This window comes from Triticum aestivum, unplaced genomic scaffold (assembly GCF_018294505.1).
Source record: "Triticum aestivum cultivar Chinese Spring unplaced genomic scaffold, IWGSC CS RefSeq v2.1 scaffold2660, whole genome shotgun sequence".
In the NCBI taxonomy this organism is placed as follows: Eukaryota; Viridiplantae; Streptophyta; class Magnoliopsida; order Poales; family Poaceae; genus Triticum; species Triticum aestivum.
The window spans coordinates 38,144-50,321 of record NW_025227899.1 but is presented as its reverse complement, the minus strand read 5'-3'; the positions used below and the strand labels follow the sequence as shown (position 1 = coordinate 50,321).

General features: G+C 46.9%; 1 protein-coding gene and 4 non-coding genes across 5 annotated transcripts; all 5 read right to left on the bottom strand.

Annotated features, from left to right (window-relative positions):
• Positions 1–948: 948 nt before the first annotated feature.
• TRNAT-CGU (transfer RNA threonine (anticodon CGU)) lies at positions 949–1,020 on the bottom strand. Its single transcript has one exon. It is a non-coding gene; the product is annotated as a tRNA-Thr (tRNA).
• A 1,010-nt stretch (positions 1,021–2,030) lies between these two features.
• Positions 2,031–2,102, bottom strand: TRNAT-CGU (transfer RNA threonine (anticodon CGU)). The gene has a single exon. It is a non-coding gene; the product is annotated as a tRNA-Thr (tRNA).
• Positions 2,103–3,164: 1,062 nt separating this feature from the next.
• Positions 3,165–3,236, bottom strand: TRNAT-CGU (transfer RNA threonine (anticodon CGU)). The gene has a single exon. It is a non-coding gene; the product is annotated as a tRNA-Thr (tRNA).
• Positions 3,237–4,298: 1,062 nt separating this feature from the next.
• On the bottom strand, positions 4,299–4,370 carry TRNAT-CGU (transfer RNA threonine (anticodon CGU)). The gene has a single exon. It is a non-coding gene; the product is annotated as a tRNA-Thr (tRNA).
• Positions 4,371–5,878: 1,508 nt separating this feature from the next.
• On the bottom strand, positions 5,879–7,970 carry LOC123172882 (HMG1/2-like protein). The gene is made up of 8 exons (XM_044589782.1): positions 7,806–7,970; positions 7,632–7,690; positions 7,429–7,542; positions 7,229–7,286; positions 7,002–7,046; positions 6,808–6,888; positions 6,594–6,716; positions 5,879–6,289 (listed from the first exon to the last, which is right to left on the bottom strand). Exons 2-8 carry the CDS (start codon positions 7,673–7,675, stop codon positions 6,269–6,271), a joined length of 486 nt encoding a protein of 161 aa, XP_044445717.1. The 5' UTR covers positions 7,676–7,690; positions 7,806–7,970; the 3' UTR covers positions 5,879–6,268.
• Between the last annotated feature and the right edge of the window lie 4,208 nt (positions 7,971–12,178).

Here is a 12,178-nt window from a genome sequence, read left to right as displayed (position 1 = left end):
GATGCATACATGGAAGTGGCCCTCTTCACGCCCGAAGCCTGAGTGATAGAAGCACGACCCCATGACGATGCCTCCATGGAAGGAAGCGGTGCTCTTCATGCCGAAAGCCTAATGATAGAGGCACGACCCCATGTCGATGCCCCCATGGAAGGAAGTGACGCTCTGCACCGACATTTATGCCTCGGCTTCATGGCTGCCTTCAACCAAAGCTCATGCTTCTTATACTCATAAAAATACGTTGTTGTGGCCAAATTATTTTTTTGGTTCGGAACATGTGAAGGGTTCAGAAGGACCAGGGGTTGTTATTTAACAAAACGACGCAAAACTCACACCGAGGCCCAACTGGAAAGTAAAACTTTAACTTGTTGTAGCATGTTTGCAAGAAGAACCCACAAGTAAAACATAGATTGCAATTGAGTTATCCATGCTTGCAACACTAAGCCCCGGCAATTGACGACGGTGTCACTTGGGGTGAGAGGGGCAACAGTGGACCGAGAACCATAGCTCACCAATGACCGTTTTGACATGCAGCTCAGGAGGAAGAAGCAGAGGACCATCATCATATGACATCTCTCTTCATAATGCCTGAAGAGAGACGGGAGAGGAACGGTCCGTCCTCAACAACTTGGAGCTTATCGGGCGACTTTCGCCACATTCAACGGTCCGTCCTCAACAACTTGGAGCTTATCGGACGACTTTCGCCACATTCAACGGTCCGTCCTCAACAACTTGGAGCTTATCGGGCGACTTTCGCCACATCCAACCATGGGCATCAAGCAGGCAGAGGTATACATGGGAGCGGCGAGCTATGGCAGTCGACTCTTGGTCGTGGCTGCAAAAATTGAAGTAGACACTCCCAGCAGTGAACTATTCCATTATCTTTTTAAAAGCCAATGACCTAAATGTTGAGTATTTACAATGCAAAAGAAATGGGAAATAAAAAATGGAAGCCCCCGGTGAGGATCGAACTCACGACCTTTCCCTTACGAAGGGAACGCACTACCACTATGCTACGGTGGCCCTCTTCACGCCCGAAGCCTGAGTGATAGATGCACGACCCCATGACGATGCCTCCATGGAAGGAAGTGGGGCTCTTTCGCCCGAAACCCGGATGGTAGATGCACGATGAATGACGATGCATACATGGAAGTGGCCCTCTTCACGCCCGAAGCCTGAGTGATAGAAGCACGACCCCATGACGATGCCTCCATGGAAGGAAGCGGTGCTCTTCATGCCGAAAGCCTAATGATAGAGGCACGACCCCATGTCGATGCCCCCATGGAAGGAAGTGACGCTCTGCACCGACATTTATGCCTCGGCTTCATGGCTGCCTTCAACCAAAGCTCATGCTTCTTATACTCATAAAAATACGTTGTTGTGGCCAAATTATTTTTTTGGTTCGGAACATGTGAAGGGTTCAGAAGGACCAGGGGTTGTTATTTAACAAAACGACGCAAAACTCACACCGAGGCCCAACTGGAAAGTAAAACTTTAACTTGTTGTAGCATGTTTGCAAGAAGAACCCACAAGTAAAACATAGATTGCAATTGAGTTATCCATGCTTGCAACACTAAGCCCCGGCAGTTGACGACGGTGTCACTTGGGGTGAGAGGGGCAACAGTGGACCGAGAACCATAGCTCACCAATGACCGTTTTGACATGCAGCTCAGGAGGAAGAAGCAGAGGACCATCATCATATGACATCTCTCTTCATAATGCCTGAAGAGAGACGGGAGAGGAACGGTCCGTCCTCAACAACTTGGAGCTTATCGGGCGACTTTCGCCACATTCAACGGTCCGTCCTCAAGAACTTGGAGCTTATCGGGCGACTTTCGCCACATCCAACCATGGGCATCAAGCAGGCAGAGGTATACATGGGAGCGGCGAGCTATGGCAGTCGACTCTTGGTCGTGGCTGCAAAAATTGAAGTAGACACTCCCAGCAGTGAACTATTCCATTATCTTTTTAAAAGCCAATGACCTAAATGTTGAGTATTTACAATGCAAAAGAAATGGGAAATAAAAAATGGAAGCCCCCGGTGAGGATCGAACTCACGACCTTTCCCTTACGAAGGGAACGCACTACCACTATGCTACGGTGGCCCTCTTCACGCCCGAAGCCTGAGTGATAGATGCACGACCCCATGACGATGCCTCCATGGAAGGAAGTGGGGCTCTTTCGCCCGAAACCCGGATGGTAGATGCACGATGAATGACGATGCATACATGGAAGTGGCCCTCTTCACGCCCGAAGCCTGAGTGATAGAAGCACGACCCCATGACGATGCCTCCATGGAAGGAAGCGGTGCTCTTCATGCCGAAAGCCTAATGATAGAGGCACGACCCCATGTCGATGCCCCCATGGAAGGAAGTGACGCTCTGCACCGACATTTATGCCTCGGCTTCATGGCTGCCTTCAACCAAAGCTCATGCTTCTTATACTCATAAAAATACGTTGTTGTGGCCAAATTATTTTTTTGGTTCGGAACATGTGAAGGGTTCAGAAGGACCAGGGGTTGTTATTTAACAAAACGACGCAAAACTCACACCAAGGCCCAACTGGAAAGTAAAACTTTAACTTGTTGTAGCATGTTTGCAAGAAGAACCCACAAGTAAAACATAGATTGCAATTGAGTTATCCGTGCTTGCAACACTAAGCCCCGGCAGTTGACGACGGTGTCACTTGGGGTGAGAGGGGCAACAGTGGACCGAGAACCATAGCTCACCAATGACCGTTTTGACATGCAGCTCAGGAGGAAGAAGCAGAGGACCATCATCATATGACATCTCTCTTCATAATTCCTGAAGAGAGACGGGAGAGGAACGGTCCGTCCTCAACAACTTGGAGCTTATCGGGCGACTTTCGCCACATTCAACGGTCCGTCCTCAACAACTTGGAGCTTATCGGACGACTTTCGCCACATTCAACGGTCCGTCCTCAAGAACTTGGAGCTTATCGGGCGACTTTCGCCACATCCAACCATGGGCATCAAGCAGGCAGAGGTATACATGGGAGCGGCGAGCTATGGCAGTCGACTCTTGGTCGTGGCTGCAAAAATTGAAGTAGACACTCCCAGCAGTGAACTATTCCATTATCTTTTTAAAAGCCAATGACCTAAATGTTGAGTATTTACAATGCAAAAGAAATGGGAAATAAAAAATGGAAGCCCCCGGTGAGGATCGAACTCACGACCTTTCCCTTACGAAGGGAACGCACTACCACTATGCTACGGTGGCCCTCTTCACGCCCGAAGCCTGAGTGATAGATGCACGACCCCCTGACGATGCCTCCATGGAAGGAAGTGGGGCTCTTTCGCCCGAAACCCGGATGGTAGATGCACGATGAATGATGATGCATACATGGAAGTGGCCCTCTTCACGCCCGAAGCCTGAGTGATAGAAGCACGACCCCATGACGATGCCTCCATGGAAGGAAGCGGTGCTCTTCATGCCGAAAGCCTAATGATAGAGGCACGACCCCATGTCGATGCCCCCATGGAAGGAAGTGACGCTCTGCACCGACATTTATGCCTCGGCTTCATGGCTGCCTTCAACCAAAGCTCATGCTTCTTATACTCATAAAAATACGTTGTTGTGGCCAAATTATTTTTTTGGTTCGGAACATGTGAAGGGTTCAGAAGGACCAGGGGTTGTTATTTAACAAAACGACGCAAAACTCACACCGAGGCCCAACTGGAAAGTAAAACTTTAACTTGTTGTAGCATGTTTGCAAGAAGAACCCACAAGTAAAACATAGATTGCAATTGAGTTATCCATGCTTGCAACACTAAGCCCCGGCAGTTGACGACGGTGTCACTTGGGGTGAGAGGGGCAACAGTGGACCGAGAACCATAGCTCACCAATGACCGTTTTGACATGCAGCTCAGGAGGAAGAAGCAGAGGACCATCATCATATGACATCTCTCTTCATAATGCCTGAAGAGAGACGGGAGAGGAACGGTCCGTCCTCAACAACTTGGAGCTTATCGGGCGACTTTCGCCACATTCAACGGTCCGTCCTCAACAACTTGGAGCTTATCGGACGACTTTCGCCACATTCAACGGTCCATCCTCAAGAACTTGGAGCTTATCGGGCGACTTTCGCCACATCCAACCATGGGCATCAAGCAGGCAGAGGTATACATGGGAGCGGCGAGCTATGGCAGTCGACTCTTGGTCGTGGCTGCAAAAATTGAAGTAGACACTCCCAGCAGTGAACTATTCCATTATCTTTTTAAAAGCCAATGACCTAAATGTTGAGTATTTACAATGCAAAAGAAATGGGAAATAAAAAATGGAAGCCCCCGGTGAGGATCGAACTCACGACCTTTCCCTTACGAAGGGAACGCACTACCACTATGCTACGGAGGCCCGCTGTGCCCATCACTGCTCTGACACATCCTTAATTTAATCACCTGATTAACCCCTCCGCCACTCCACCCACCGGAACGGCTAACCACTGTCACACCCCCGACGCACTAACCGGAGCGATTTCGAATTTTGAAACGACGGTGCAGCAACAGCACTAGTACCAGTCAGCGGAAACAAAAATCAAAATGCAAAGCCTTGGTACGTACAGCACGTAGTACTTCCCGCAGGGGTGCTGCGCCGGCTCGTAAATGCGGCCGGGCCGGCGTGTCGGCCCGGGCCCAGATTCAGAGGCCGAGCGTACGTCTGCGTCGCATTCATGGATGCCTGCCTCCAGCAGCAGCAGCAGAAGCGGCAGCAGGCACACAGGCAGCGGCAACGGCTCTCGCACCGCCGGCCCCCGCTCCTCCTCCATTCATTCATTTCCAGGCATACCATAGAAATATCTTCACTGACGAGCGGCGTCCCGCCATTGTTTTCAACGCGAGAGCTTTTGGCGCCTGCCCACACCCATGCTGGATGGATGGGATGGCATCTGCCCTTTGGGGAGGCGACCCACGGTTGACAATGATACATGTACGCGACGCGGCTACGACGCCGGCCCGCACCGGCGGCGAATCTCTGCAAGTTGAAGGAAAATGCGGCCCGATTCCTTCCGGTGGTCTGCTATGCTGCCAATGATTGGCTACAGAAGGGGAAGGGAATCAAAGAAGCAATAGCGATAGAAATGCAAACACATGCGAACACCAATCCCCTGATGAGTGCGTGCATACATGCTAATCCCACTCTAACGCCTTGAGAGTTTGACCTTGGAATACATACAGAGTCAAAATGGAAGCGGTAAGTTCTTTCGAGTTGAAACAAGGGTCCTGCGGTCCGAGTCCGGCAGTGGATGACGATGGTTGGACGCAACATACTACAACTTGTACTACTGCTAGAAAGGGGAGATATATTGGACTGGTCCACGTACCAACGCCGATCAAAGAGAGAGATTTCGCTATAATTGGTACTGTATTGCAACTACCGGCCAACATGGGAAGACAAGGTCCAATGCAGGCACAAGACAACTCGGAAAACAAGCCTGTAATTTTGAAAGCAAGGTGAACAACATGTACCACGACCAACCAATCACATGCATCCTAGTAAATCCTATGCACATCATAGGATTTTATTTTTTTTCTTTGAGTTTATTTTTGTATACGACATGTGGAGGACAAGAAGAATACGATCACAGGAAATCAATTTTTCGTACAGAGAAACTATCCTAAGAATACCTCTTTACCAAAGGAGGACTAAAAATGATGTGTGGTGATTACCCCGAACATATTTTCAAAACAAGAATACCACTCGCGACGGCAGCATGGCACTACAGCATGCACAGGGTATACACGGCAACAAATTTAACCTACAAGTCGTCAGAGTACCAAGCACAGCACGCACAGCAGAGAAATCACAGAACCAACCAAGCAAGCATAATGAGGAGCAAATCATACGCGCGAATGCATGCCATGGGACACAAACAACAGCTTAATCTAACATTACCCAGACTGATATTATCACAATGTTAGCCGGTGACAATGGACGGAAAGAGTAACCAACCATCTAGGTACAAGCAGGGGAGCACCCGGCGGCAGAGGACATACACCCTCCGCCGCCAGGGCACCACCCCCGCCGGCGTCGGCGCCAACAGGGAGCGCTGTCCGTTATAGCAGGCAGCGGGACGACGACAAGAAAAAAAAGGTAAAACAACATCACGATGTGAAGTGAAACTTGGGATAACTCTAGTGGAGATGGACAGGCTCCTTATGACACCACCGCACACAGCTCACGTCGGTTCTCGCGCAGCAGCCGCTCCCGCCTTTGTCCGCCGGAGCCAGCAGCCTTGACAAGATGCGTCTTCTTCACTCGTCGTCGTCCTCGTCCTGCAATGGGCAGCAGCACAAGCTTATTTATGTTCAGAACATACACTACCAACATGTCTTAACAGGTGCTTCTTATGACTGAATTTTCAGTCTAAGATTCAAGACATCTTGATTATTATGCTTTTTTTATTGATCCGATTTGGCTACCTCTACAGGATAGACATCAACAGAAAACAAGTCTCAACTCGATAACATATACACTTACGATATACCGCTAAGGAATAATGCAGCATTCTGGTGAAGCAATAAGCATGCCTAGCAAGTTCGATACAAGCTACAGTATACAGGAGGTGGTGTATTATACCTCATCGCTACCCTCATCGTCATCGTCGTCATTGATCTCCGACTTGGACTTGTCGGATTCCTCCTCATCTTCCTCCTCCACCTCCTTGGCGGCCGCCTTCTTTGGGGCGGCAGCAGCAGCACTCTGAACAAACAAACCACAGAGCAAAGATTAGCCATTAACATCAAATCAGACACGGCAATAAGGCTAAATCACTCGGTCAGCGAGGCGCTACCTCGCCCTTGTTGTAGGCGGCGATGGCCTTGTTGTACTCGCCCTTGAGCTTGTTGGCCTTGGCCACGTAGGGGGCCTTCTCCTGCAAAGCAAACCCAGAGACCTCGCGTGTCAGGACAAATCGGGCAACATATCTGCCGAACCTAGCAAGCTAGGGTTAATTAATCAGAAGCTGGGTCAGCTACAAACGCTCACCGATTCGCTCAAGCTCTTCCACCTCTCACCGGCCGCTTTGCCGACCTGAATAACAAGAAATTACAGCGGAAGCAGCTAGTCAGTTCCCAGATCATGATCCAATCTATAGCACCCTTTTTTCTAGACTAGAAGACCAATCTATCTACAGCGCCTGGCAGATTAATTTCTACTACATGCTGGCACACAAAGCAAATCGGGAGTCGGGATTGGATTCTGAAGGGACTTACGGCGGCGACGGACTTGTTCTTGGGGTTCTTCTGCTTGAACTCCTCGCGGAACTCGCCCCTGCCAACCAAACCAACCAAACAGAAGCAGCAGGGTCAGGTTCAGAGCAGCGGCCGCCCGGGAAGCACGGGGGAAGAGCAACAGAAAAACAGAATCTGAGGAAGGAAGCAGGGTTGGATCCATCTGCTGGGGGAGGGCGTACATGAAGACGAAGAAGGCGGAGGGCGCCCTCTTGGGCTTGTTGGGGTCCTTGCCGGCCTTGCCCTTCTTCCCCTTGGCCGCCGGCTTCTCCGCCCCCTTGCTCTTCACCGCCAACCTATTCAACCAACAACAACAACGCAGATCGTCAGAAACCCTAATCACGCGGACAGATCTACCAGAGACCAGGCCGAATCGGGTCCTTACTTGGTGTCGGCCTTGGCGGCGCCCTTGGATTTGGCCCCCTTCATGGCTGGTGGGTTTCCCTGCGCCGAAAAACACGAAATCAGCGAGCGCACGGGCCGGATCCGCGCGGGGCGGGCCGGAATCGGGCGGACCGGCGGCGGATCGGCGGCGGATCGACGGAGAATCGAGGCTCACCTGGGTGGGGAGGGAGGGAGGGCGCTCCTGGTTTGGGTTGGGGAAAGGAGAGAGGGGACGGGGACAAGGCTGGGCTAACGCTGCGCGGCGACGAGGGGATAAGAAGCGCTCGCCCACCCGAGGGCGTATCCGCGATTCCGCCCTATCTCCGAGGGCCCGCCCACAACTCCCAATTCGAATTTTCGGACCGATCGCGAGCTTTTGTCACCCCCGTTCGCGTACCCAGCGGTGATTTGTGGAGCCCGGGACGCGGTGGGGCCGGGCTGTCATGTAGAGCCGCAGGGTGGGTAACAAGGCGGGTTGCCGCTCAGTACAAGTCGCGAGGGGGGTAAACGTGATTGTCGCAAAAGGAAGGGGCCTGAGCGTAAGGGCGCGCGCGCAGGGGCTTGGGCGGGATTTTGGAAATTTGGGGCCGCGCCGATATTTTTGCATGTGCCACGCGCGGGGGGCGGGCCCGGGCGGTCAGCGGCCTGCGGCGGCAGATGCCGCGCCACGTCACCGATCCGCGAGGTCTGCCGGGATTGGCCGGGCCGGTGCGACGGAGGCGCCTGTGCTTTCACCCTGTGCTTCCTATGGCGCACGGCGCGGCCTCGCTCCGGCCGCTGGAGGCGCCGATCCGCCCCGTTCGACACGCCTCCGTTGGCCGCGCGACGAACGCTGCCGATCCATGGGTGGCTTTGCCTAGGTCTCGAACGCATTCTGAGTTTCATGTGGTTTTGTGTCTGCTGCTGGTCACGGTGACGTCACCACGATCAGCGTCATCTTCACCAGAAATGACGTTTTACTGTGGTTTTTTGTAGGGAATTGCTTGCACGGGTGATTTGTTGTGGCCTGGCCTGCCGCCGGATCCATGGGTATGGAGATGGAACTTGGTATGAGTTTTTCACGAGATGGATATACTCATAATTTGTCTCGAAAATAAACATGAATACTCATGATCCAAGAGTTTCAATCATTTTTTGGTGTACCCTGATAGCTGGGGATCGATCGCCTAGGAACTGCTCCCGTCGAACGATTCATTCGCCAAAGGGAGTAGCATCCGGCGGTCATTAACTTGTGAACGATGTAACTATTATTTAAGATTAACAAAGCTAGCCATGATGGCTTTTCGGAAAGAGGAAAAAAGACTATCAACGGTCATTTCTGATCGTTCGCTGGGGCGGGCCAGGGCGACCCCGATTGACCCAAGGGGCCCAGTTAACTGTTTTTTAGAAAATGCCACGAATAAAAGCAAATTCTTATAAAAAAATAGAGAACCCCCATATTTTGAAATTCCATGCTCTGAATTTATGAAAAATATCGTCATCGGTATTAAAAAATGTATTTATACTTGCCGTGGTCCTATAGTTTGAGTTGTCGTGTCAACGATGAAGAAGAAAATGCCATGATAAAAAATGTCATCTCTTAATAATAAAAATGGCGCTTATTAATAAATAAAACATGACATCTCTTACTAGTTAATAATAAGAAATGTCATATCTCTTTAATAATGGAAATGTCATCTCTTGATAATAATAATAAGATTTCATATCTTAATAATAAAAATGCCATGTACAAGAAAACTCAGTTTGTGAAACAAAAATGGAAAAAAATCACATAAAGCGTTTTTTAATCTTTATTTTAATAGTAGGTTCCCATTCATCATATAATTTCCTAGGTATTGAAATCTCCAATAATAGCTTTTCTTCTAAAGCTTTCATCATAGCTTCTACGATATGTTTAATAAAAGCCTTATTTTGTTCATAAGCATTGGGTGAATTTATCATGGATTGCAACAAGGAAATACATTCAATTAAATAACAACTATCGTGGTTAAAATCCTTGAAATCCAAAGTACTGAACACATCACTATTTAAAGTTTTGACCTCTCCAAACCCACTTTTATGAAAAAAAGTTATTAAGATTATCACCCTCCGAACAATTGGGACGCCTTCTAGCTAAAGTTGACTCATCTTCAGTCCCCTTTTCATCAAGTTTTATATTTTTAAACAAAGATTCAATGGGTGAGACACCAATCGTTTTAAGCTATTCATCATGATTATGATAAAAACCGGGCGGAACCGCTTTTTCTAGAAATTCTCGCTTAGCCCTCAACCAAGTGGTTCTTTCTTTACTCTCATTAATGGAGACATGGATAGCTTTAATGGACTCGTTAATATCAAGCTTGGGTGGCAAAATTTTAGATTTCAGATTTTCCACATCATGAACAATTATATCCATGTTCCTAGCCATATCATTTACGTTACTCAATTTTTTTTCTCTATCATAGTATTAATAATCTTTTGAGAATTAATAAATTCTTTAATATTACTTTCAAGATCAGAGGGCATCCTGTTATTATTATTATTATTATTATTATTATTATTATTATTATTATTGTTATTATTATTATTATAAAAATTACCATAGGAATTCCATGATTACTAGAGGAATTTCTAGGAAACGGCCTAGGATTAAAATTGCATGTATAAGCATTACTATTGAAATTATTTCGAGAGACAAAACTCACATCAACGGAATCATTTTTTTGCTCAATCAAAGTAGACAATGGCACGTCATTAGGATCAACAAGAGCATTCTTACTAGCAACCATTTTCATAAGCGCATCCATCTTATCACTCAAAGTATTAGTTTCTTCAACAAAATTCACCTTTTTACTAGCTGGAGTTCTTTCAGTATGCCATTGTGAATAATTTGCCATAATATTATCTAAGAGTTTTGTAGCTTCTCCTCAAGTGATTTCCATAAAGGTACCCCCCACGGCGGAATCTAAAAGATTTCTAGAAACAAAGTTCAACCCCGCATAAATTTTTTGCATGATCATCCATATTAAACCATGAGTGAGGCAATTTCTTATCATTAATTTCATTCTCTCCCAAGATTGTGCAACATGTTCATGCTCAAGTTGCTTAACATTAATGATTTGATTTCTAATAGAAATATTTTTTGCGGGAGGAAAATACTAGGCAATAAAAACATCCTTACACTTATCCCAAAATCAATACTATTTCGTGGCAATGATGAAAATCAAGTTTTAGTGCAATCTTGTTGTGAGAAAGGAAATAATTTCAATTTGACAATATCATTATCCACATCTTTTTTCTTTTGCATATCACATAATTCAAGGAAAGTATTAAGATGGGATGCGACATCTTCATTAGGACTACCAGAAAATTGTTCTTTCATAACAAGATTTAGCAAAGCATCATTAATATCACGCGAGTCCGCACTAGTGGCGGAAAGAGCAATTGGATTACTAATAAAATCATTATTATTTGTATTGGAAAAATCACACAACTTGGTATTTTTTGAGACATTGCGACAAAGCAAGCAAGCAAGCAAAAAAAGGCGAACGAAATTTTTTGTGTGTTTTGTGAAAACGTTTTAGAAGTGGGGGAGATGAAAACAAGAGGCAAATGGTAAAATGAAAGTAACTGCAAGGAAATGAAAGTTTATGCGATGGTACTTGATATGTTTTGGTGATGTCTCCCGGCAACGGCGCCAGAAATTCTTCCTGCTACTTGTGAGCTACGTTGGGATATCCTCGAAGAGGAGAGGATGATGCAGTACAGTAGAGATAAGTATTTCCCTTAGTTAAGAACCAAGGTTATCAATCCAGTAGGAGAACCATGCAAGACCTCGTGAACAAATACTTGCACCCAACGCGATCAAGGGGGTTGTCAATCCCCTCGGCGGTTAATTGCAAGGATCAAGTCTGATAATGGTAGATAGATAAACAAAAACACAAAATAAAAGAACAATAAATAAATTGCAGCAAGGTATGTTTGGATTTTATAGTATATGATAAAGGTAGACCCGGGGGCCATAGTTTTCACTGGTGGCTTCTCTCTCGAACAAAAAGCATATGATGGGTAAACAAAATACTGTTGGGCGGTTGATAGAAAAAATGCATAGTTATAACGATATTCAAGGCAATGGTCATGTATATAGGCATCACATCCGAGAAAAGTAGACCGACTCCTGTCTGCATCTACTACTATTAGTCCACACATCAACCGCTATCCAGCATGCATCTAGATTATTAAGTTCATAAAGAACAGAGTAACGCCTTAATCATGATGACATGATGTAGACAAAGTAAACTCAGGCAACATGAATAAACTCCATCATTTTATCCTTAACGGCAACAATTCAAATGCGTGTCTTGTCCCCTACTTTGTCACTAGGATATAGAGCACCGCAAGATTAAGCCCATTACAAAGCACCTCTCCCATTGCAAGATAAATCAATCTAGTTTGCCGAACCAAACGGATACATCGGAGAGAAATACAAAGCTATAATAATCATGCATATAAGAATTCAGAAAAGACTCAAATATTTCTCATGAATAATCTAATCATAAACCCAAAATT